The 23,499-nt window shown below is 53.0% G+C and overlaps 1 protein-coding gene across 1 annotated transcript; it reads left to right on the plus strand.

Moving 5' to 3' along the window:
• The first annotated feature begins 365 nt into the window (after window positions 1–365).
• On the plus strand, window positions 366–9,220 carry LOC119110120 (suppressor of fused homolog). Its single transcript, XM_037233859.1, has 9 exons — window positions 366–505; window positions 1,104–1,196; window positions 1,832–2,010; window positions 2,667–2,895; window positions 3,734–3,866; window positions 3,903–4,021; window positions 4,389–4,535; window positions 4,768–4,975; window positions 9,149–9,220. Exons 1-9 carry the CDS (start codon window positions 399–401, stop codon window positions 9,218–9,220), a joined length of 1,287 nt encoding a protein of 428 aa, XP_037089754.1. The 5' UTR covers window positions 366–398.
• The last annotated feature ends 14,279 nt before the right edge of the window (window positions 9,221–23,499 follow it).

Raw genomic sequence — 23,499 nt, forward strand, 5'->3', positions numbered from 1 at the left:
TCATGGGTGAGACCTGACTATTCAACTTAATCTGCACACAAGGAATATCATTGTTGCTGTCATATCTGTAATAGTGAACAATTTGAGAGGCTCTGGATCATGTGATACTACATACATAGAAGAGATGCAATAGCAATGCACATATAACCTTGTCACTTTCAGTGGGTTCTGGTAAGGCCAGTCATTATGTTGCTTTTCAGTGCATGCTAAGGTACTCTGAAATTTATTGAAATGTGTTTGCAGGTGAGAGGCAACATGTGACATGCATGTATGACAAGTATGCTGACATTGTTCTGCCATACTGTAAGTCTGGAATGCTGCAAAGTTATTGTCAGTTGACATTTTGGCATTCCTTTGTTAGGTGACAGTGCAGGGTGAGGAGCAGCTGAGGCAGCAGGATGGATGCCTGTATACCCCCTGGCCTGTGTGCCCTCTACAAAGCATGCAGCAGGCTGTATGCTGACCAGCTCAATCCTCTGCAAGTCACAGCTGTGGTCAAGTACTGGTGAGTTCAGGCTGCAGATCAGGCTCAGTTTCAAGTAGGGATGTGCTGAGTCAAGCTGTAGAAAGCGCATGTGGTGTAGATCTACTAGTAAAGAAAGGTCATCTTCCTAGAAAGGAGCCTGGAATGGGACTTTGCATCAAATGATTCCATGAGAGAACAGGGCACTTTGACAGTCTTCCAGTCAAAATCATTAGAGTGAAAGTTAGCTGTTGAGTTGGAGCTGTGATACCAAGGCCCTAAAGCCCAAAACATTTATGCATGTTGTTTAAGTGAAAAGATGCTTTTTTCCTTGTAAGCATGTTATGGGTTAGCTTTGTAAAAATTATTTTGGCATGTTTTGTCCTTTGTGGGTCTTATCGACTTGTGATTTCATTTGTTTTGCAGTGGTTGGGGAAACTGCAAGTGACCATGACATGCTATTTTAGAAGTGTTGATGGTTTTGAAATGTTATACCTTTCTTCCCAACTTGTGCAAGTCTGACGTATTGATGTTTGACTACTGTGAGTCTAAAAGTTCCCTCTGTGACCGTGACATAATGACGCCCTGACCGTGTCCGGACCTGATCAGGTCCGCTGACCTGGCTGTGACGCGCTGGCAGGCTGGGCGGACCTGACCCACTGGACTACATCAGCATGTACCGCAGCGACGGCGGTCCGGACGACAACGTGCCGCCCCACTGGCACTACGTCAGGTGAGCCGACCGCGCCGTCGGTGACGCCACTCCAGTGCGCTGCGGGCGCTCGCGTCACGTCCTCTCAGGACGACGGGCGCGCTTGGGCGTCGCGCCGGTGTCAGGACCGGTTGATAAGGCAGTGTTTGTCACGCTGGTGCACTCGTCAGCTTCTGCTTCGTGCGTAATTCTTGACCGACGTCTGCTGCTGGTCTAACGTCGGTGACTTTCCTGTAGCCGAAGTTTTCCCCTGAGATGTTCCGCGCGTCGCATGCCTTCTGTACTACCCGTTCCACCTGCTCTCGTACAACCCCTGTTTCGTGTCTTCAGTACCACGCGTCCTCCCACGTGCTGTCCGTGGCAGGTACTCCCGTGCCACCCGTCACCATAGTCAGCCATACCACAGTCATTTCATTGTCTCCATTGACACTCCCTCACGTGTCCCATGCGCCAAGTGTGTCACCTATGTCCTGTGTAGCTTATCGCATACGTCCCATATCACATTACCGCCACATGTCCGCCGCGCCCCACCCCTTCCTTTGGTCGCACACTCCCGTGTGCCGCCCCATACGTGCGCTCCTTCGCTTGTTTACACCGAACCGCCGCCGTGCCGCGCCGGCCGCCGCGCCCGTGTCACGTGCCGTTGGCGCCGCCAGCTTCGGCCTGTCGGACCTGCACGGCGACGGCCGCGTGCACGAGCTGAGCGGGCCGGACACGCCCAGCGGCCTGGGGCTGGAGCTGACGTTCCGCCTGCGCCGCGAGCCTGGCGACCAGACGCCGCCCACCTGGCCCGCCGCCATGATGCAGGCGCTCGCCAAATACGTCCTGCAGTCAGGTAAAGCGCCGCGCATGCGCGCTCCCCAGGCGGTTAATGTGGGGTCAGTATCTAGTCCTGGGTCAGAGACGTCTTCCCCTCGGCTAGCCCCAGGGGCAGATGCGTCCCCCGGCAGGTGACCGGCGGGTTAGATACGCGTTCCTGTCGTGTAGCCAGTGGGTAAGACGCACTTTCAGGTCGGGTGACCTATCGGTCAGAGACGACCTGTCAATAACCCCGAGGTCAGATGCGTCATCCAGTCTAAATAACTAGCGGGTAAGATGTGTCCTTCAGGTTGGTCTTGTGGGAGTGATGCCAAACACATCCTCTTGAAAAGCGTCTGAACCTGGAGTTGCGTGGATGGAGAGTGTAAATAGCCTGATGTTCTGCAAGGTTTCTTAGCCGTGTAATCTGGAACCCAGTACAATGTGGTAGGTGGTAATGGTTTTCAGTTGGGAAACCTGAAGGGTTCTCCAATTGGGCAATCTGAAGATGAAACGCACCAGGGCGGGGGAGGTGGTCACGAACGCGCCCCAATGGAGCAGCCCGTCGGCCAGATTCCTCCTCCAGACCCGGCCGGGCTTGTCACGCCCTGCCATGGTCTCCAGTGGGCGGCAGGACCCTGCAGCTGGGCGGCCCGGGCGCGCTGCAGCTGACCCGAGCCCGCTGCGCCGCAGGCAACCTGCTGGTGAGCGGCGACCACGTGTCGTACCACGTGGCGCTGGACGGCGGGGAGTCGCGGCTGCAGCACATCTTGCTGGCGGCCGACCCCGAGCTGGGCCAGGTCGACACGCCGTTCGGGCCCGTCTCGTTCGTGCAGATCGTTGGCATCACGACCGAAGAGTTGGAGGCCGTCCAGCACTGGAACGGCGCCGGGCTCGTGGACATCATGAAACGCTGCCGCGGGTGAGAGACCGCCCGGGGCTTTGGTCAGGGACACACGGACAGCTGTCGAGAGTGGGCGGAGGGGATAACTTTGGTCAGGGACAGAAGGACAGCTCTCGAGGGTGGACGGCGGGGATGCCGGGGTTGTGGTCAGGGACAGATGGACAACTGTCAAGGGTGGACGGCGGGGATGCCGGGGTTGTGGTCAGGGACAGATGGACAGCTGTCGAGGGTGGACAGCGGGGATGCCGGAGTTGCAGTCAGAGGCAGAGAGACAGCCGTTGAGGGTGGACAGTGGGGATGCTGGAGCCGATGGTCAGAAACGGGTTAGGTGCGTTGCCAGCCCTTAACCCGGAATAAGCTTGTGCTGGTGTATTCAGACGAAAAACTGAGGTGCAGGGTGCAAGGTTGCTGCCAGGGGGTTAATGACATTGGTTTACGGTTTTTAAACTAATGGTGGAAATATGTTCGCGTAGTCGATATTACAGTCTTTCTACCAGCGCGGTAGCAATCTATCCTTGCAATTCAAAATGTCAGTCTTTGATCCATGTTTATCAAACGGAAGTGTGTCACCGGGCACGGTTCAGCACATCACGCCTGACCCGATGACCCGTCTGACCCGATGACCCGATGACCCGTCTGACCCCGTGACACGCCTGACCCCTTGACACACCTGACCCTGTGTCACGCCTGGTGCTCTATCTCGCCTGACCCCATGACCCGTCTGACCCCGTGACACGTCTGACCCCATGACCCGTCTGACCCCGTGACACATCCGACCCCGTGACCTATCTGACCCTGTGACACGCCTGACCCCGTGACACGCCTGACGGACCCCGTGCCCCCGCCGGCCTTGCAGCGCCGGCGGCCCGCTGCTGGTGACGGACATGCGGCGCGGCGAGTCCATCTTCGAGCTGGACCCGGCCGTGCAGGAGGAGGTAGACTGCGGCATCGACGTCCAGGGCAGCAACTTGTCGGGCGTGTCGGCGTGGGTGACCTGGGCGCGCCGCGACCCGGCGGCGGCGGCCGCCGCCGCGCCGCACCAGGTCAGCGCCGCCCAGCGTCAGCAGATCCGCGACACGCTACAGCGCGGCCTGATGCAGGTCAACAGCGGCGGCGGCCGTGCTGCCCAGCCGCTCGAGGCCATGTGAGTGATGACCTGGTTTTGTTGTGTTGATATGGAATCTGCTGCTTGTTGGTTAAGCTCTCCAAGGCGCGTGGTTTAGATAGAAGCGGGAATAATGTGATGGCGGGAATATTTCGTCGTCCGAGCCTACCACGTCTCGAAGTCGTTTTTACTCTGACTCATATCTTGGTCGTCTTTATTTCTCCTTTGGGCACGTGGAGTCGAGGTCACATTATAGGAACGCCGTTAGGCGGTACCAGCTGCTTATCCAGATAAGCTAGATATTGCACCTAATGGGACCGGTGCTTTATACGGGACGCCCACCCGTACGCGCCGTCCGCTTGACGCGGCCACTGAAGCGTCCCCTGAGCGTGGCGTCCGCCGGCAGGTACCGGCGCTCCTCCAACGAGAGCAGCTCCAGTAGCGAGGCGCAGGAGGGCCCCGACGTGCCCGCCTCCGACCGACTGGACAAGCTGGACAGCCTGCACCTCACCTTCAACCTCGAGTCGGGTCTGATGCTGCCGCTGGCGCTACGGTGAGGCGCGCGTCGCATCCCGCTCCGCCTCGGGACTCCCCAACTCGCGACCAACTTAAGCGAAGTCAAACCCTCCACTGTGTCGAGTGGCTCACACCTCCTGGGAGTTGAATGTCGTTTAGAATGTCGTTTGTGAATGCCGTTTAGCGGAGGAGTTGGCTGCGCGATGTTGAATGTGCCGGCGTCACAGTGTCACGTGTCTGGATATTGACGGAGGCAAACCCTTGCGCAGGGGCCGCCTGAAGCACGGCCGACACTTCACGTTCAAGTCCATGGCGGGCGACTGCGCTGTCACGCTGGTGGCGCCCTCCGTCCAGGGCTCGGTGTGTACGGAAGCTCAGCCTTACGTGGCGCGCGGCAGATGGCTCCAAGTGCGCCTGCCGCCGACGCTGGTTGACCGGATGCTGTGCGACCTGAACGTGTTGTCCGTCCCAGACCAGGTGAGCGTGCAAAGTGGGGCCGCTTAAAATGCCGCGAATTCTGCAGAAGTATGCGATGCTATGCGCTTAACAGCCCTTCTGTAGTATGCCAATATTCTCATCAGTCTCCAACCTGACTCTAATCCAAGATGGCGATATCATTTGGCAGCCTCCGTGCTTTCCTCAATTCCCCACTTCGTCCAGACCCCTCGCACCGCCCCGTCTAGCCGGGGTAAGCCGCGGCTTCGGCGCCGCTAGCCGTGAGCTGGCTTCGCGGACGCCTCGGTGGGAGCCCGGCGGAGCCCTGTGGGAGCCCCATGGGAGCCCCGTCGGGGCCCGGTGGAGCTCCGTCCGAACGACTTCACACACCCCAGGGAAGGGTCCCGCTGCGCGGAAAGGCACTTAAGAAGGGTCTTCTTCAATGAATGCAGTATTGTCCTCAAGTTGGTACTCTCCTTGTCGCATAGTCTTGAATTGGTCGTTACTGGACGAAAGAGGTAGTACTAACAACAAAAGGCATCATTTGGAATGGCGTGTAAGAGGGATCTGCCCTATCCGAAAAAAACATGTTTGCCTTAACGCATGGTGGGTTGCGGTGTCTCCTACTAATTGTTGGGGATGCCTTGGGAATGGGGACTACTAAATGCCTTGGAAATTCTCGGGGTCCCGTTACGATTCTGCAAAGCTCTGGTCTTAAATGGGCGTTGTGGAAGGTCAATAATCAGCGCGCCCCAAAGTCCCAATCATCATCATCATCACCATTATCCCCATCCTCATCCTATCAAATACACCGTACTGTTACTCTCAAACATTTGAGCATATAGGCCATAGCACTCAGGTCTGTGCGCTTCGACAAAGTTAAAGTAAGAAAAAGTCTACAACAAAATAGCATGTTGGTTGCTGAAAATTTGTGGGATTTGAAATGCGATAAAGCCATGTTTTCCCTGTCGAGCCATGTTTAAAAACGTTTTTGGACCAACCTCTGAGTCATGATTTAGATGAGGCTCAGTTTGGGTAGCCGTCGTTTATGCCAGTGTGGTTGCCACTCGGATCGACAATCGTTTGGTTTGGCTCGGATCGACCGTCGAACCTGCAACGATTTTCGTGGCTACCAGCAGCGATCATAACACAGGGTCATGATCTCTGCTGCTGAAGTCATTTTGGTTTCACTTATTCTCGGGCATGTGTCCTGCGACAACAGGGCGGACAATCAGCGAAGGTATTGCGCTCGTAGCGTGAATTGCCTCATTGGTCCATTGGGAGCGATTTATTCCCCCGTGTAATGTAAGTTGATTGATGTCTTCTTCGCGGATTATTCGATGTTGTTTTCGAAAAGTAATTTTCCAAGCATAAAACATTGCTGGTAATTATCCTTCCTCTGCCAAGGAAAAGACAAGATCATGTTCTGGTTGAAGTAAAGCACTTAGTAGAGTTCGTCATAGCAAGAATTGCATTTGAAAGTTTCGCAGCACGGCGTGTGGTGTTGGTAGATCCGTCCATAGAGCGAGTTACTAGCAGCGCGTCCAACGTAATCCACACATGATCTGCCCATCCGTGTTGGGTCCGAGTGACGGACGGGTCCGAATGGTGCCTCGTGGCGCCGTCTCCCCCCCCCCCCCCCCCCCCCCCCGCTCAGCGTCTCCGCAGTGTGTGGCGGCCTCGAACGGATCGATCGGGACGTGCCCTGTTGTCGCAAGTGAGGTGAAGCGTGCCGGGATTTGTGGTGTAACTGCGACGGCGATGCGCGGAACGTTTAGCGGTGGCGCTCTTCGGCACAGCGCGTGCCGAGTAGCATACGTCGTGCTGCCACCGTGGGGAGCCTGCCGAAGTAGACCGATTGACACTGAGCTTCATTGCACCAGTCACGCTGACATGACCGGCACGGTGCCTTCCGCGTCATTATGCAGTGTGTCTGGCTTGCTGGCTAGTCAGGCGAGGCAATAATTTGCATGATGTATCATAAGCTATACATTTAATATCAGTTACTGCTGCACGTTTTGTCGTGTTATGAGTCGCCTTTGCTGGCGCCCATCACATTTGCTCGTTTCGGTGCGCTTCGAACGATCGCCATTAGCCATTCGATTCTCGGGGAATACGTCCGCGGCTAGGTATGCTGTGAGTCGGCCAAATTACGCAGCGCCGTGGTGGTTTGTGCTGTCTTTCGCGATGGCCTGTTCGGTGTTATGTCTAATGTGACGTGATGCCTTGTGGTGTTGTGCGCCAGATTTATCCAGCCCCAGTAATGAAATGGCCAGCGTGGCGTTGGGGATCAGGGTTCAGGTTCAGGACAGCTTCAGGACCTGTTTCCTTCCCGGGGTCACCTGGCCGAAGAACTCAGCTAATCCTGGGGCTCAGGTCTTCTTTGACCCACGGCCAAGCACCGCCAAACGAGGTAGTAATTGTGACGTCACCGATGCGTGCCGACGAAACACGCGTTTTATTTCAGATGTGGTCAACAGATTGAATCATCTTACTGAAGCCCATGGAGACATAAAGCGCGTAGGGGGGGTACAGGCCGCATGACGCATAAAGCGCGTAGGGTGGTACAATTAAATCTTATTCGATTGAACAGATATTGGCAAGTTTCATGATTAAAAACATCATTGTTCGAGACAGTACCCACCTGTCATCGAAACCTGCCCATTTGCTCGGCGTACAAGACCATCTAGAGTGCGTCGGCTGTTGCTAGGTGTTGCTATGTAAACAGTGACGGCTTGTAAACAAACGCACTTACTTCGCCTCTTGGCAAACTTAGGAATGGGCTTGGGCCGTGACGTCATAGGGCAGTCAGGAACGTCAAATGGGCTCGCTCCTAGAGGGAATGGACTCGCATTTGTCAATGAAGATCGGGACCCAGGGCCAACCGACTGAAGCATGCGTTTTCCTCTGGACAGGATGAAGCACGTGCTCTCGATCCCCAGGGTTCTCAACGGAAGTACGTAACCGCCTACCCCATTGCACTGGTATCCAGCTTGCCCGATCAAAGGATGTTTCTAAGCAACTCTTGTGGACTTAGTGAACGAAATAGTAATGGGGATCCTGTGAGCGCAAATAATGATGCTAGTAAGCGAAATAGAGTTTAGGGACCTTGATCGTGCTAAGCACCGCCACGGCACTGTCACCCGCGTTAGAGGTTCTCCCCATAATTGCTGTTGCCTCTAGCAGTGATGTGTTTACGTGATACTGAGTGCGGCGCAGACACTATCTGCGAAAATTTGGGTTGGTCAGATTTCCGTGTTTTACATGGACCCTTTTGCCAGGCATTTTGAAGAATGGCCTCAGCGCAATTTTTTCTTAGTCGATAGTAGTTACGCCTCATCGCCTCTCATTCATGTTAGTGGCCCGTGGCGCGTCGCCGGCGCTTCCTGGGCTGGCCGCCAAGTGTGGCCAGTATGCAAAGGATTGCGGGCGTCCGATGATTGGGGCTGAATGTTCAAATGCGGTAGGGTGCTGCACTACGTGTAATCATTAGCCACTTACATTGGGGCTAGTATGTGTGGGAACTCGTACTGATGTGAGGCTCCTATCGATGCCTGCTGGTGCGCTTGTTAACGTATTCCAACGCAGCTGTATCTCGGCATGGACATTTGTATACAATACCAGCTGCATGACAGTTTTTACCTGTGCGTCGTTTTTTCTTGTCCGTGCTGGTTGTAGTAAGGCATCGAATTTTCCTTGCGTATGTTATTAAGTTAACGTTAGGCACCCCAAGTGCCTATAACTGTCTGAAGAAAGCATCTGGAGGTGTCCGGTGCGCGCGTTGTCGCGTGCGCGCACTCATCACATGCCTCTGTACCGCCAGTAATTAGGCCGCTGCGGAGCGGAACGTACCCAGCACCGACATCTCCCCTCACGTGTCAACACTGCCCGCTGCCGATGGGGCCCTTCTGTGTTCGTATCGGTTGCTGACCAGTGCGGACATGTCTCCTAGCAGGGTGAAATATCCGCCGGGTGTTACCTGCTCCCACCCGTGCGCGGCGTGTGCGGGCGGCACCCTGGAGTGGGCTGCATGTCCGCTGAATACACGCCAACCGAGGCATGCTGCAGAGAAAAAAAACTGACGTCAGCTAATCATACCGAAACAGATGTCTAGTTTGTGGAGACCACCAAGCAGCGGCGAGCGGCCGCGCGCCGTGGGCTCTCTGGGCGGGAGCAGGAGCGGGTGGCGTGACGGCCGGGCGGCGTCCGTTGCAGGTGGTACTGCCGCACACCTTCGTCTGGGACGACCAGAGGCTGGCAGTCACCATCGTCTCGGACCCGGTGTGACGGGTGCCCGGCCGAGGCCGCCGGCGCGGCCGCCGCCTGTCGACTGCGGCCGCGGCCGTGGGAGCCGGCCGGCCGGCCTTCGCCTCGAGCGTCGTCGGGGTCGGCCCTTCGGCTGTCGAGGGCGCCGCGGCACTGGCGTCGCGCGCTCCCGAGCTGACGCGTCGGCCTGGACGCGGACGTGCGTCGAACCCGTCGGCCGGCGCCCGCCAGCGTGGGAGGGGCTGTCGGCGCGGTCCGGGGCTGCCCGCCAGCGGCTACCGGCTTGAGCAGCTGTGAACGATGACGCCCAGCCGCCACCGGGCGCCCTTCAGCCGTGTAATGAGACACCCGCCTGCTGTCGTCCGCCTGTGCCCGCCCCGTCCTGCGCGCTCTTTGTCACTGGTCTTTGCGTACTGGTGTCGTTGACCGGCGGCCAGCGGTCAGCCGCGGCCGCCGGTTCTCACTGGGTTCTCGAGGTTCTCGCCGAGGTTCTCGCTGCGGCGCGTTAGTCTGTGTTGCTGCGTTGAGCGGCTTATGTAACGTACGGCTGTCCAGGCGCGGTCTGGGGGAGCCGAGCTCTGGGAGGAGGGTCAGCGCGGCGTTCGGTGCGCCAACCAGCCGCGCCGACCGCCAGCTTCAGAAACGGAGGTGCTGAAGAGTAACCCGTCAAATCGGGAGAACCGCTGGTTCCTTAAGTGCTGTCTCCGACATGCGGGCGTTCGCGGCGGTCAGCTGAGATGAGCCTCCGCCTCGTGCGGTGTTTCGGTTCGGTCTTCCGGCGCTAGAAACAGACGAGACCGTTGATCTCTGCTCGTCGCCAGTCACGCCGCTCCAAACTAGTAATGACTTGGTGATGTTGGCAGGCGTTCCTCAAACGTCAGTGGTGGCCAGGCTTTGTTTGGCGCACGAATTATGCGATTTCAGCATTTACATAGTGCACGGACTCAACGTGTGGGAATTGTAATGGCAACTATATACTCAGCTATCTGAAAACCAGAGCACGACGCGTCGCGGGGTTGTCCTATGCAGGTTTGATGTGTTGACCGCTTTTTTATTTGATGATGGTGTATGTGCGTTTGTATTTTTACATGGGAATATTGTCCTGTTCGAACTTGCCTTACCATGCATTTAATGCCGCTCCTTAACCATGCGAGTGTGTGCCAATGCGGTGCCTAACAAGTGTTGCGTGAGCTCAGCGTGTGCGACCCGCGTACCCGCCATTTGTATATTACCTCTGTGATCCAGTGCCTTTTGTCCCGACTAGTGGACAGGACCGCGCCGCCGCGTGTGTGCGGCGGGCGGAGGCCGTCTCTGTTGCCGGCCGCGCCGGCTGTTGTGGCTCCCCGGCCATCGCGCGGTGCCGGTGCAGTGAGGCGGCCTCCGGCGGCGCGTACCTCAGGCGTCCCTCAGGGGCGGCCAGCCCCACTGGCGGCCGCCGCCGGGCATCTGTGGCAGCTAGACGCCGCTCTTCACCTACCGCGGTGTCCACGCGTGTGCCGAGGCCGTGGAGCCGGTTGGAATACGACATGATCTTGTGAGTTTGCTCTGGCGTTTCAGCATGGATGTGCGGAGAGATGCAGTGGTAATCGCAGACCGTCGGCCGCGGCTGTAGCGATGTTGCAGCCAGGGCTCCACCGTACTCGTCCGTTATGCAAATGACCAACCGGACAAGAAAGGACAGCGTGCTGTTCGTCGTCGGCTATCAACCGAAAGTGGCGGGCGGCATGGCCGGCTGGCCCAGCCGCGCCGGTCACACCATTACCACCCTCGTGCTGAAGGGCCGTTGTTTTGGGGATCGGTACATCTGATACATTATGCAGGTTACACGTTCGGTCGTGGGAAAAGTCACCGCTAGCCGCCGTCAGCAGCATCTGATGTTTACTACGAGCGTCGCCAACGAGCGCAGCGGTAATCAGTTCACGTACCATCCAGAAATGGCCTCACTCAGTTAATGACTGCTTCTGAAGGCCACGCTGCAGCGGAAGGGCCGCGTAGTCCGCCGGCGCACGAGGCATGCATTTCTCCTTTCGTATTGCTGTTTGAAGTACTGGAGCTAATGTGTCAGGCGCACAGCATATCAGGCACGAAGTTAGGTGACTTACACACGGGTTTAAACACCAGCAGGGGCGTCTTGTCCGATCCAGGAGCAATAAATCTTTTTAGATTCTTGTCTCAAGAAATTTCCACGATAAGTTCATTTTGGCACATTTCAAGTGCCTGGGGGATCCCTCAGTTCTAAGGCTTTGAGGATGGGATGGGGGCTCACGAACTGTCTGTCCGCCTGGGTATTTCCTCCGATGTGATGTGGAATGTCAAGCCTTGACGCGAGTGGCGGCCATATCCACTCTCATCATGACGGCGACTCCAGGTAGGTTAGAGGGCGATGCGTGGCGAAACGTCCAGAGCTCATAACGGCCATTTAATATGGTCAAAACGTCCAGAATCGCAGCATCCAGCGTTTATAACATCCAAAAACAGTCCAATATCCGTGGACAGAGGAGAATCAGAAAGTCCGGACTCGCAGCGTCCAGAACCGCAGTGTCCAGAGTTCCAAGCGTCCAGTGTTCATAAAGTCCAGCGTGCGCGTGATCCATGTGTTGGGATACTGTCCATTTCCTCGCAACCCTACACCTAATGGCTCGGATATTGGCCGATAGAAGGCTACCGCAACCGATTTCGCTCGTTTCAGCCGACGAGAGGCGTCATGCGGTACAATGCTGCCCGGTTAAACCACTGAGCAAGGACATAGAAAACGTTTTGTTTATGCATGCATACTTAAGCGCGCCGGCACGCCATTGGCAGCAGGCGCATTAAGGAGTTCAAAACTTTTGATCCCTGGCTCGTGGTATCGGAAATAGCTGGTTACTCAACGGCAGTTGCAGGGTAATCATGGAAGGCACTTGTCGGGGTGCCTGCTGTTTAGAATTGCGGGCTATGGATAAAGCTCTCCGCGGTTTTTGGCTCCGTTATGTACTGTATGCGTTGGTCATGTTTCACAACTCTTTTTAAAGGAATTGATGGCTGATGCGTAAAGCTGACTGATTTCATGACTGCTCTAAGTAGGCGTGCATGTACATCTCCAGCTCCTGGCACGCTAACCAATATTGTTTGATATTTCATTTGTCTGTTCTCTTCCTCCCCCAATCGCAAATTCTTTCGCACGCTCCTGCAAATGGGAATTATTCCGAATTTTACATCTTTTTACTCTCAAGTAGGGTGGGGGGGGGGGGGGGGGCGTCTCATCAGCCGAATCCGGATACCACTCGCCTGGTTAGACGCTTGCAATGGCCCTGCCTACAAACTGTTCGGTTCTTCAATTAGGTACGTTTAAAACGGGAGCGTGATTTCGCAAAATAAGTTGGCTGGCTGAGCGAAAAAAGCGAACAGTACCCTCATAATATGCCAGCAACCAGGTTTCTCTCTGTGTTTGGCTCACTTTTTTCTCAAATCTACAGGCTGCAGTCCAAGTTATGGCGGGGGAAGAATGACCTGCAGCTGAAAAGGGAACTACACTCCTGGCTGCAAGTAAACAGGAAATAAAAAGCGAACGCTAAGTGCGAATTTATTCAACTGCCTGCAAACCGTCATGCAAAACACTACGCACGTGGCACGCTTAAAGGCGCTGTTGATTCACCATCTCAACAGCGGAGCCGAGCATATGTCACCGAGCTGGCTTACGATGGATAAGCTGAATGAATTGGGAGAATCGTAAGCTTGCATTCGACATCTCCCGCATCAATCTTCACACGCTTTCTTCCCCTTGCGCTTTAAAACCTCATGAGAATAGAATTTGGGGGCCCAGCAACACCAGTCTGGAGTTTATCGAGACGGGTGTAAGACGCGCCGCAGAGGGGCGATAGTGGCGTAGTGGTTAGTGGTAAGAGTGCTCATCTCTGGATTGTTATATCCTGGGGTGGGGTCCTGGTCACACCACTACCGCATTCTCACGTACCCATGTCTGATAAAATACGTAACAGAGGCGTTCCGCCCCGAAATAGCCCTGGCAGCCGGTGAGACGTAAAAACCCAATCGGTATTACAGCTCGTCCGACAAATAGGCGGCCGCCCGCCAAAGTCGCGGGCAATGCTTTCGCTCAACCACTGCATCTATGTGGCAATAAGAATGTGCAATCGGTTTGACACGGAGCTCGGACACACAGGCCGGCCCAGAGGCTGTCCACCTTGACGGTCCGGCCGGCAGCCTCGCCCACGGCGGGCCGGCGGAAGAGGCAGCCCGGTCGGCAAAGGAAGAACGCGCTCACGCGCGCCATCCCTCGCCCGAGAACGGAGCCCCGCCATGCGCGCGCGAGGCCTGTCGGTGGGCCGGCCCGTTCGCGGCCGAAACACTGCGAGCTCAGTCAGGCACGCCGCCATATTTGTATCAGAGCTGAGGCCCTGACTCGGTTTCACTCGGCTCGCCGCGGTACACATCCCGGCAGACCGGACATCCCGGCATCTCGCTCGTGCTGGGCCGGAGCCCCCCCCCCCCCCTCTCCTCCTCAGTGACGGGCGTCTTAATGGAAGGGCCTCATGTTCGTCAGGGGGCCAGCACCAGACATGGTTCCTTCGCCCGTCTCCTCTAGAGCCCAAATGCGTCGAACCGGGGTCGCTGTGTTATTTATTAAGCCGCTACGCTTGAGACCTTTTTGAGTCGATGAGTGGTACTACGCCGATCCAGGGTCAACCGCCCTGGTCAGAGGGCCTTCGGTGTCAGAGAGGGCACCGATGTGTCATGTGTCTTAATAGAAGCTATAGCTATAATCAGGAAGGGGACGGAAAGGTCATTTAGCCCCGATCGGGAAATGCATGGGGCCTCAAGTCTGGCTGAAGACTCTATTGGAGTCTGGCTGTTGAAGAGGAGGGGGAGAGGGGTGAGTGATCCAGGAACCCCCTGGGAGGAGCTCTTTTCGGAACCGTGAAGTCCAAAAATGGCCATATCCAATGAGGCGAGCAAAAAGCATATTGGCGAATAGAATTTCAGACAATACCGTAGCAGCATTTAGCAGCCTAGGAAGACCCATTTGGAAAACTCGTGGACCCTCTCTGGCCGCTCAGTCGGGACTTCCTGACCGCCAGGGGTGCACTGATATTTAAGCATTTGGGGCTTTGGGGACAGGCGATCACAAACCCGATTCGTGACTCCGAAGGGCCCGAAGGGCTCGGCGGAGATCGTATTAGGGATCCCGGCCCTGCGGCCCGGGCCCTCAATGCCTGTCAGAGGGCGATTTGCGCCGATAGCGGGCCTCTGGAGTCGATGAAGGCCTCTGCGTCCATCAGGCACCACCAGAACCGAACAGTCCCGAACAGGGACAAGGCTGGGCCCATGACTTACACTGGTCGGGGCCCCTGGAACAATGAGAGGCACTTTGTTGGAGTGGGCCAGTGCGCTTATCAGTGGGTTTTATGCTGGTAAGGGCGGAGAGCACTGGAACTTTCAGTGCTTTGAGTGTCGCGGATGAAAGTCGTTGCCTGTCAATGATGAGCACCTGTAACGCGTAGATCCTCAAGTTTGTGCTGCGTTATGTGTGTAGTATGTTTGCGCATAACCGGTATTACATGAACTGACACCAGTATGTATAAAATCCATGAAAAAACAGACACGGGATCATTTCAAGTTTACAAACGTACTGCGACATCGGCTTTGTCTAAAACCGCCATTCCAGAAAATGTCCAATGAAGGATAAAACGTTTAGAAATGTAATTAATACCAGGCCGTCCAATATGACAATCTACACCCTCTTTGTATAATGAACTCTGGTACCATCTTCAAGGACCAGCGAGAAGAAGTGAAAGCCGTCATCAGATTTATCCAGAAAACATCCGAAAAGGTCATCAATGCTAAGACCGCTGTGATCTTCAACAAAACATATGTAAAAAACGATCTGCTTCGCGTAATTATATATATATATATATATGCATATATATATATATATGTTTATATATGTTTTTATATATACATAAATGTATATATATATACATATATATATATATATATATATATATATCAGTGCATTTTGCTAATCAATGAGCACGCGGCTTAGGCATGGACAGACTTAACCCCAAGCAGTGGTCCAGAATCGACCAGGACAAAAGGCCATTGTGGCTTAAGCCGATCGGATTTGTTACGGAAAATCAGCTTCAATGCGTGTCCAGGTTCATTAACGACGATCTCATGGCAGGGTAATGCGAATACACTTCCAAAAGAAGCTACGCCTCAAGAACACTGCCACACCCAATGCTTACATGCATTTTATATAATTTCGGGATTGACGGCGCCAAGTGATTCAGATGTATGTTTAGGTGCAGATGATTACCGTGCAATTTTCTGTTTCTTGTTACCATTTTCTAGCCTCCGGAATATCTGGCCGAGTTATGACCGGAGTGATATAACGGAAGGCCTTTGGCACCCGCAGATCGGAGTGCAAAAGTGTGGATTCATGTAATGCTACGCTCAGGAAGTGTGTGGTTGATAGCAATATCCCACAGAGAGAGAGAGGTAGAGAGAGAGAGAGAGAGAGGTAGAGAGAGAGAGAGAGAGAGAGAGAGAGAGAGAGAGAGAGAGAGAGAGAGAGAGAGAGAGAGAGAGAGAGAGAGGTAGAGAGAGAGAGAGAGAGAGAGAGAGAGAGGGAGAGAGAGAGGAGAGAGGGAGAGAGAGAGGAGAGAGAGAGAGAGAGAGAGGGAGAGAGAGAGACAGAGGAAGAGAGAGAGTGATGTATATATGTACAGTGATGTATATATATATATATATATATATATATATATATATTCATATCTGCTGAGGCACATGCGCCGTACGTACATTTAAGTACTTATGCTCGCTGTCTGTCTGAATCATCGCCCTGACCCGCCGTTTTGCATAACTCGGATTTATAGGAGGGAGGGATATAGATGCGCCCCCCCCCCCCCCCCCGGCGCTTCCAAACTCATATAGAGTTAAGCTGAGAACACCGGTATATTGTTCTGAACACGATCGCACGATTAGTACTAGTTTGTAATGTTGTTGATAGGTAAAATGTCGGCTTTTACAGAAAACCGCACTTTATAGCTTTACGTTATGTCTACGAGAGCATGCCTTGTGGCGACACGAAACTTAAACTGGAGTGTGTCCTATTCAATTCTGAGAGCATCCTGCGGTACAATTCTGTTGCCGCTCGCCGCCCGAGCCAGCTGTAGATTGTCGCTGAGTGTGCATTACAAACCGCCGCTGGTCCGAAACCAGAAAATCTAGAAACACGTTTTGGTATCAAAACACGTGCCGTAATCGCCAACTATCATGACAAAGGCTGAACGTGACGAAATTGCTGCGTCGGGTATCGACAACGATTTTTCGTGAAACAATATTCCTCATTTTGTCACTAACGGAGGCCATGGTGGGTGAAACAGGCAAAACAATGCTTGCATCCTTCCGTGTTTGCTTGCTCATAGCTTGACCTCACGCTGAGCCTGCTTTCAAAGACCAATGTACTCGCAACAAGTTGTGATCTGCCCGTGGCCTGGCGCCGAAAGGTTACGACGCTCGCGAAACTTTTCCCGTCCGAACAACCAGAACGTCTTCGTTGAGTCGCCAGACTGTTTGCACGCGCTTGGCGATATGCGGGTTGGCGCGAATGAAAATGGCGCGAACGAGTGGATGATCGACCAAGGCAACCGATCGCTGTCGCCGTTTAACACGGACTGCAGTGAACGGATTAGATCGAGGGAATGTGACAAATATACGGATATGAGACTTGGATATAATAGTAGATATATCATATATATCGTATATTGCATATCATAATAGTTTAAATATGTTCAGCTCCTTTCATCGTTTCGCAAGTTATTTGGCAATAGATGAAGGAGCACGCAGTGCACTTACGGCAAGCCCAGTGTGTGGGGCATGCTACAAATGTCTTTGAAACGGGAGATGCAATAGCGTAAGCGTTGGGCGACTAGCAGCCGGTCGCATATAGCAACATCGCGACAAACGTCAGAGCATCACGTTATTACCGGTATTTAGCGGATGAGCGGCTAGAAGGCAGCAGCATGGCGGCAGATTCTGCCATTTAATTAATTTTATTTCTGTGATTTCAGGTGGAGGCAGGTCTTCCCTAATGTCTGTTTCGGTTAAGATACCAGCACACTGTGCATTTGTTTCTTCTCACGCTGTCTAGTCTCCGTTATATTTTGCCGAGTTATGAGCGGAATTAGATAACGGGAGATATGTGTAACCCAGAATTAGAATGCGCATGTGATAATTCATATCATGTAATGCTCAGAAATATGTGGTTGAGGGTATATGCCTTCTGAATGTGTTTTGTTGTATGTATTTGTAAGTACCTACTCTCGCCGTGTTGCAAATTATGTTACTGCTGCATTGGGTATCGCCAATAATGCTTCGCGAAAACATAATCCTTATTTTGTCGACAATTGCAACCATTTGAGGCAAGGACGTTTGCTTGCCTCAATATTTCTTTGCTCCTTGTTTCATCTCAGACTGAGCCCGCCTCCGAACACCAACTCCCACGCAACAAGTCGTGATCTGCCTGGGGTCCGGTGCTGGACGAGTACTCCTCTTCCGCCTCCGAACACCAACTCCCACGCAACAAGTCGCGATCTGCCTGGGGTCCGGTGCTGGACGAGTACTCCTCCTCCGCCTCCGAACACCAACTCCCACGCAACAAGTCGCGATCTGCCTGGGGTCCGGTGCTGGACGAGTACTCCTCCTCCGCCTCCGAACACCAACTCCCACGCAACAAGTCGCGATCTGCCTGGGGTCCGGCGCTGGACGAGTGCGACGCTTGAGAAACTCAAAGCGAGAAACTTCCCCGCCCGACCAATTATGAATGCAATTGGAACATTGTCATCCACGTGCCAAACTTCACGCGGTTGACGACAGGCAGCCTGGCTGCGAATGAAAATGGCGCGAACGATCAGCTGATCAGCCAAGGCGGCCGATGGCCGTAACCGCATAAATCAGACTGCAGTGAACCCGACTTCGCATAAGGCCAAGAAAAATATAACCACAACACAGGTATTTATGATATGGATGTGATGACAAAAGCTTTTAATATGCACAGTTCGTTTCATTGTTTTGCCAAGTCTTTGGTAATGGAGGTAGGTGCACCGTGTGCTCAGGGCAAGGGCAGCAAAGAGCATTTCGTGCCGCGCTGATCTCAAATGCTCCTGAAACGGATATGCTCTGAGCTCCTGATATGCTCTATGCTCTCAAATGCTCCTGAGCGATAGAGTGTGCAATAGGCCTCTAGCAGCGAGCCGTGTGTAGCAACACAGCGTGCGTACCTGAGCCGCTGGTGGGTACCTGTTGATTTGAGGGAAACATGCGCTGGGTGCTTAGGTGCTTAGAGTCTGGGTGCTGGGTGCTTAGAGCCTGGGTGGGGAGAGTTTGGAGGCAGCATGGCTCAGTGCACACATGTCTCGTGCGAAGGAGGCGCCTGCTACATAGCATGTACAAACGACATTTTTCGGAACATGGAATTGAGGTTTGCAGCCATAAACACAGCACGGTGTATACTTAGACCCACGTCAAAGCAACATAAATGGGACTTACGCATGGAGCCAGATAACAAATTAGGAAAAATAACGAGCTACGCTTTTAGACGATGAGGCGTGCCTGTCAACCGGCCTCGACTAATGACGGATCCAGAGTGGTAGGGGATGGGGGATGAGGCTATGCCCCCCGTCCCTTAGGGCGAGGGGGAATCGAAATGTCATGGTGAAGGGGCAGCAAAATCCTTATTTCGGGTCCACATGACCTTTATTTTCAAAGGCCCCACAATTTCATGGGCGCCACAAATAGCCACAAATATTTATTTCCGATAGGCACCGAAATTCGGGAACACAACACTCAGCCCCATACCTTCGTTCTCCGAGGGCACCAAATTTCAGGGAGACAGCATTGTTGAGCCTCCCACCTTGACGAAATACTGGATTGCACCAAAGTTTGGAGCACCATAACTTCCATTTCGCGGCACCATAAGAGAAAACACCCGTTAAAGAGACCCTTTATCTAACTGGGCAATTTGAATTCCCCAAAGCCTTGGTTTCAAACAGCGTTTAAAGTCCATGGACACCAAAATATTAATGCCTTTCACTGTTGCAAAATTCCGGATCTGCCTGTTCTATGAAGGAGCACCAAAAAACTTCATTGGCGGGCATCATAGCTTTTATATTCCAGAGGCGCGCATTTCCTGGAGCACCACAGAGCAGGGGCGGGTCCAGAAGGGGGGGGGGGGCATGTGGATCATGCCCGCTTTCCCTTGGGCTTGGTGAGGTTTTGAAGCCCTAAGAGGCACCAAATCTCGTCGCAAAGGGGTAACAATAGCTTGATTTCGGAACCACTTAACCTGTATTTTTATGAGACACCAAATTGCAGGAGCACCACGACGTTCGTGCCGTGTCACTTGACGGAACCCCTGCGTCGGCCCACTCGGCGAGAGAGCGCCAAACCTTCATTTCAGGACAACATAACCTTTATTTTCAATAAGCACCCAATTCCAGAGAGTACTGGAAAGGGTCCCGACCCTTTATTCTGAAAGAGCCATGAATTCAAGGGGCATAACTACGTTGACCTTTTCGCCTCGATAAAATCCTGGATCGAACCCTTGGGCAAGAAGGCCAAAACCTTTCCTTGCGGGGCGGCATCATCCTTATTTTTAAAGGGCACCAAATCAAAGCGAGCCATTCACGAAGCCCAAAACCATAATTTTAAAAAGGCACCAAAATCCACCGCAATCGGTGTGCCTTTTCCTCTGGAAAAAATATGGGTCGGATCGTTCAGGGAAGGGGCACCCTGTCCAGGGAAACAGGAACCAACAGTTTCCGTTGTCACTGGGGCTTCACGACGCACCTAGCTCCTGAGGCTATATGGCGTCGCCTGCCTCTCACCCTGGCAGGAAGGGCGGGCACCACGGGGAATCGAACCCCGTATCTCTGGTTTCACAGACGCGCAGTAGCTAACGCAGAAGCGCTAACCACTACACTATTGCCAAGCTAACATTCTAACGAGCAACCTCCTTTTCGGGTCATCATAACATTTATTTTCCAGAGACAGATAATCCCAAGAGCCATTACAATGTCCGTGCCTTTCCATTACCAAAATCCTACTTCGGCTCATTCGGCCAAGAGCCACCTTTCTTTCGGACCACCACTGCATTTATTTCCTTGAGGCACAAAATGCAAGTGGGCCATTGAAAGAACGATTGAAGGTGGTCCAAAACTTCCCTTTCAAGGGGCACTAAAATACAGGGGTACCACAATATCCTTGTCTTGCACTCTGACGGAATCCTGGTTCGGCACCTGCGGTGAAGAGGCGTCAAGCACCTTGTTTCCGGGGCATCATAACACTTGTTTTTTATTAGTCACCAAAATTCAATTCGTACACCACAAACGGCGAAAACATTCATTTTAAAGCGATGCAAAATTCCAGGGGCACGTCATATGGCCCCCAAAGCTTTATTTTCACGGGAAACTGAATTAAGCACGACTTCCCCCCCCCCCACCATACCCTACCTCTTAGGTTCTGAAGTTCCCATGGGTCCCGAGAGTCTTCTTTGGTCTCAAAGAGCCGAGGATCAAAGGCCCGATTATGAGTCCGAAGGGCAGGCCAGAGGTCGTATAGAGGGATCACAGCCTGAAGGCCGAACCCTAAAATGTCAGATGAGCTCTAGGTCTGATCGGAGGCTCCGTGCGACTGTGTCTGTTTGAGACAGCTGACTGAGAACAACAATATATCGAAAGTCCTTTCCGTGCTATTTTGGAGCCTAGGGGTTATTCGCGAGCAGGGACAAGGCCGGGGTATCTAAATGCCAATCAGAAGACATCCTACGTTCGTCGGGACGCCTGAAACAATGAAGAACACGCAGTCCTGGTCAGTGACCACAGTCCCTAACAGGAGACCATGTGTCGGCAGTGAGCCCCAGGTCGGCCAGAAGCACATTCAGGGGTGTCAATTTTTGTAAATTATTAGGGGAGGGGCCGAACCAAGGGCCCGACATCCTACTCCCCCATCTTCCTTTCACCGGATTTAGCCCACTTTATTTTGATTAAACGCAATATATGTTTCTAATATGTGTATAATTTATAGAAGCCTTTAACTTAAGCAGCATGGCAGCCATGCAGGGTTGGATCCAGGGAGCAGACACTGAACGCATGCGTCTCTTCTGATCTGATCTCTTCTGAAGGCGCTTCTTTAGAGGCCACCTTAGGTCGCCGATGGCACTCTTGCATGACAGTCATGGGAGGCTGCACGCAGTTTGGTTGTGGGAGACGCGTACGGGACGGGGTTAGCCATGAAGGACTTAGGTCATCCCCATATTCCAGAGCTTTTCACTTTAACCTCAAAAACAATTGGGTGTCTTATGGCGCTAGGTATGTAAAGTTTATTGCACTGTTTATCCGCTCAGTTGTTACGATTTTTGTCTTGTGGAGGGAGTAGCCAAGACGTTTTGTTGTGAGAGTGGTACGAGACCCCCTACGCAGGAAGATAAAAAAGATAGTCTTTGTGCTAGGATCATTTAACCCAGGTTTTTGGTAGTATTCCAGCAAAAAGCATAGGGGAGCCAAGCCAACATTAGGGGGCCCGGCCAACATTGGGAGGGAGCACAATCCAACATTCGGGGGGGGGGGGGCAGGGCTTTCACAAAAGAATACAAATCGACACCCCTGAACACATTTGCTGAACAGGGACGATGACGGAACGCCGCATGTCAAAGGTCCTATTGCGCTGATCTGGACCTTCCTGACAATGAAAGGATTCATCAGAAATGACAAAGAAAGGTTCACATGTACAATGAGTCAGTGGAGAGGCCTGTGCCAGTCAGGGACACCAGTACCGGACGGGGATCCTCCGCACTGTTGCATCCAGGGGCCGATAAGGCGAATTGGTGTCTCGGTATTAATTATTAGACCTTCTGTGCCAGTAAACAGTTTGTTTGCGTCAGCGAGGGCCCCTGCGCCGATCCGCTGCCGGATGCCTCAGTCAGAGGGCCAGCCGCATTGAGGAGAGGACCGGTTGTGATGCTCCCTCTGAGGTTCTCCGTGCGGTCCTGGGGGCTATCACTAGACTGTGAGGCGCTAGGGACCCAGGATAGGGCGCAATGCCCTTCAGTTGCTGGCCGAAACATTTTACCAATGCAGCTCAGTTGGTTGACCAGTTGATTCTGTGAACGGAATTGGCAGTTGCAGCATTACGAGCAAGAGAGATTACGCCATTGCGCCTTGCATTCGTGATGCTCTGGGTGGTAATCTGTGCCGACTGCCAATCTGCAAAATGGCACCAGTGAAACATTCGGCCCGGGACACCTTTTACTCGCATACCAATTGATGCCATAAAGCGTTGGGAAGTACTGGTTGACCGCTGCCAGGTGTCGCTGCAAGGTTCCGTATCCTACAATGGTGTAACTGCGACGTTTTTGCTCCGACATCTCACAGAGCACCTCACGGGCGGGCACCAAGGGATCACATACAGACTGACCACATTACTCTCCTCATGCGCCAAGCACAAAACGCTGGAATTTTATATTGTGTACACGAAACAAGAAAACAACACTCCGGATGCATTACTTATTCATGACCGCAAACGACTTCTAATTAGACAAATGAGTCAAACTGTTCAATGATTTCTTTGGGACAGCATCACAAATAAATCACTTAGACAAGGAACAAGACACTGATGAATGGCGCGGGTACTGGGTGATTAACGTTAGCATTAGCATGCTCGGCCCCCAGGGTTCTAGCAATGTTTTACGGCGCCGATTGTGTATGGAACAGCATTACCATGCAATGCTTAATTGAACAGGCGTGCACTTTTAACAGGACAACGAAAAAGGTGAAAACAAGTATGTTTCGTTGCAGCATATATGTTATATGGATATGGATATGTTATATACACATAGATGTCTGTACACATATTTTCGGAGGTGCATGTGGAAACATACCCTATGACGTATCAGAGCTTAAGTTTTATGTTTATGACGTTTGGGAGCCTACGCAGCTTTCAACATGCGTATTTTACCAGCTTCCTACCAACACGCTGCCATTCGCTGCCGTTAGTCATTGTACCTACACGGAGCAGCCCAATCTCATTCCGCAAATGTTGGGCACTGCCTAGTTTTTGCCCACGCATCATCGCAGACTCCACCATATTTTTTTTCCAGGGAGGCGAAAGGGACAAAAGAAAGAAAATACTGGGGTTGCGGTCAAGATATTATTGACACTGTACTAATGACAACAGTGTCAGTGTACGGTGTAATTGCATATACCGCAGTAAAGTGGGAGATCGTATTTAGCCACGTCAGTTTTGCA

This window comes from Pollicipes pollicipes, unplaced genomic scaffold (assembly GCF_011947565.3).
Source record: "Pollicipes pollicipes isolate AB1234 unplaced genomic scaffold, Ppol_2.1 Scaffold_7231;HRSCAF=8579_pilon_pilon_pilon, whole genome shotgun sequence".
Classification (NCBI taxonomy): Eukaryota; Metazoa; Arthropoda; class Thecostraca; order Pollicipedomorpha; family Pollicipedidae; genus Pollicipes; species Pollicipes pollicipes.

What these genes read in the sequence shown, in the direction of transcription:
- LOC119110120 (XM_037233859.1), top strand. Translation starts at nt 399, where the DNA reads ATGGATGCCTGTATACCCCCTGGCCTGTGTGCCCTCTACAAAGCATGC. An exon ending in CAAATACGTCCTGCAGTCAG is followed by an intron (nt 2,011 to 2,666) that starts GTAAAGCGCCGC and finishes GCTGCGCCGCAG; the next exon opens with GCAACCTGCTGGTGAGCGGC. An exon ending in ATCATGAAACGCTGCCGCGG is followed by an intron (nt 2,896 to 3,733) that starts GTGAGAGACCGC and finishes CCGGCCTTGCAG; the next exon opens with CGCCGGCGGCCCGCTGCTGG.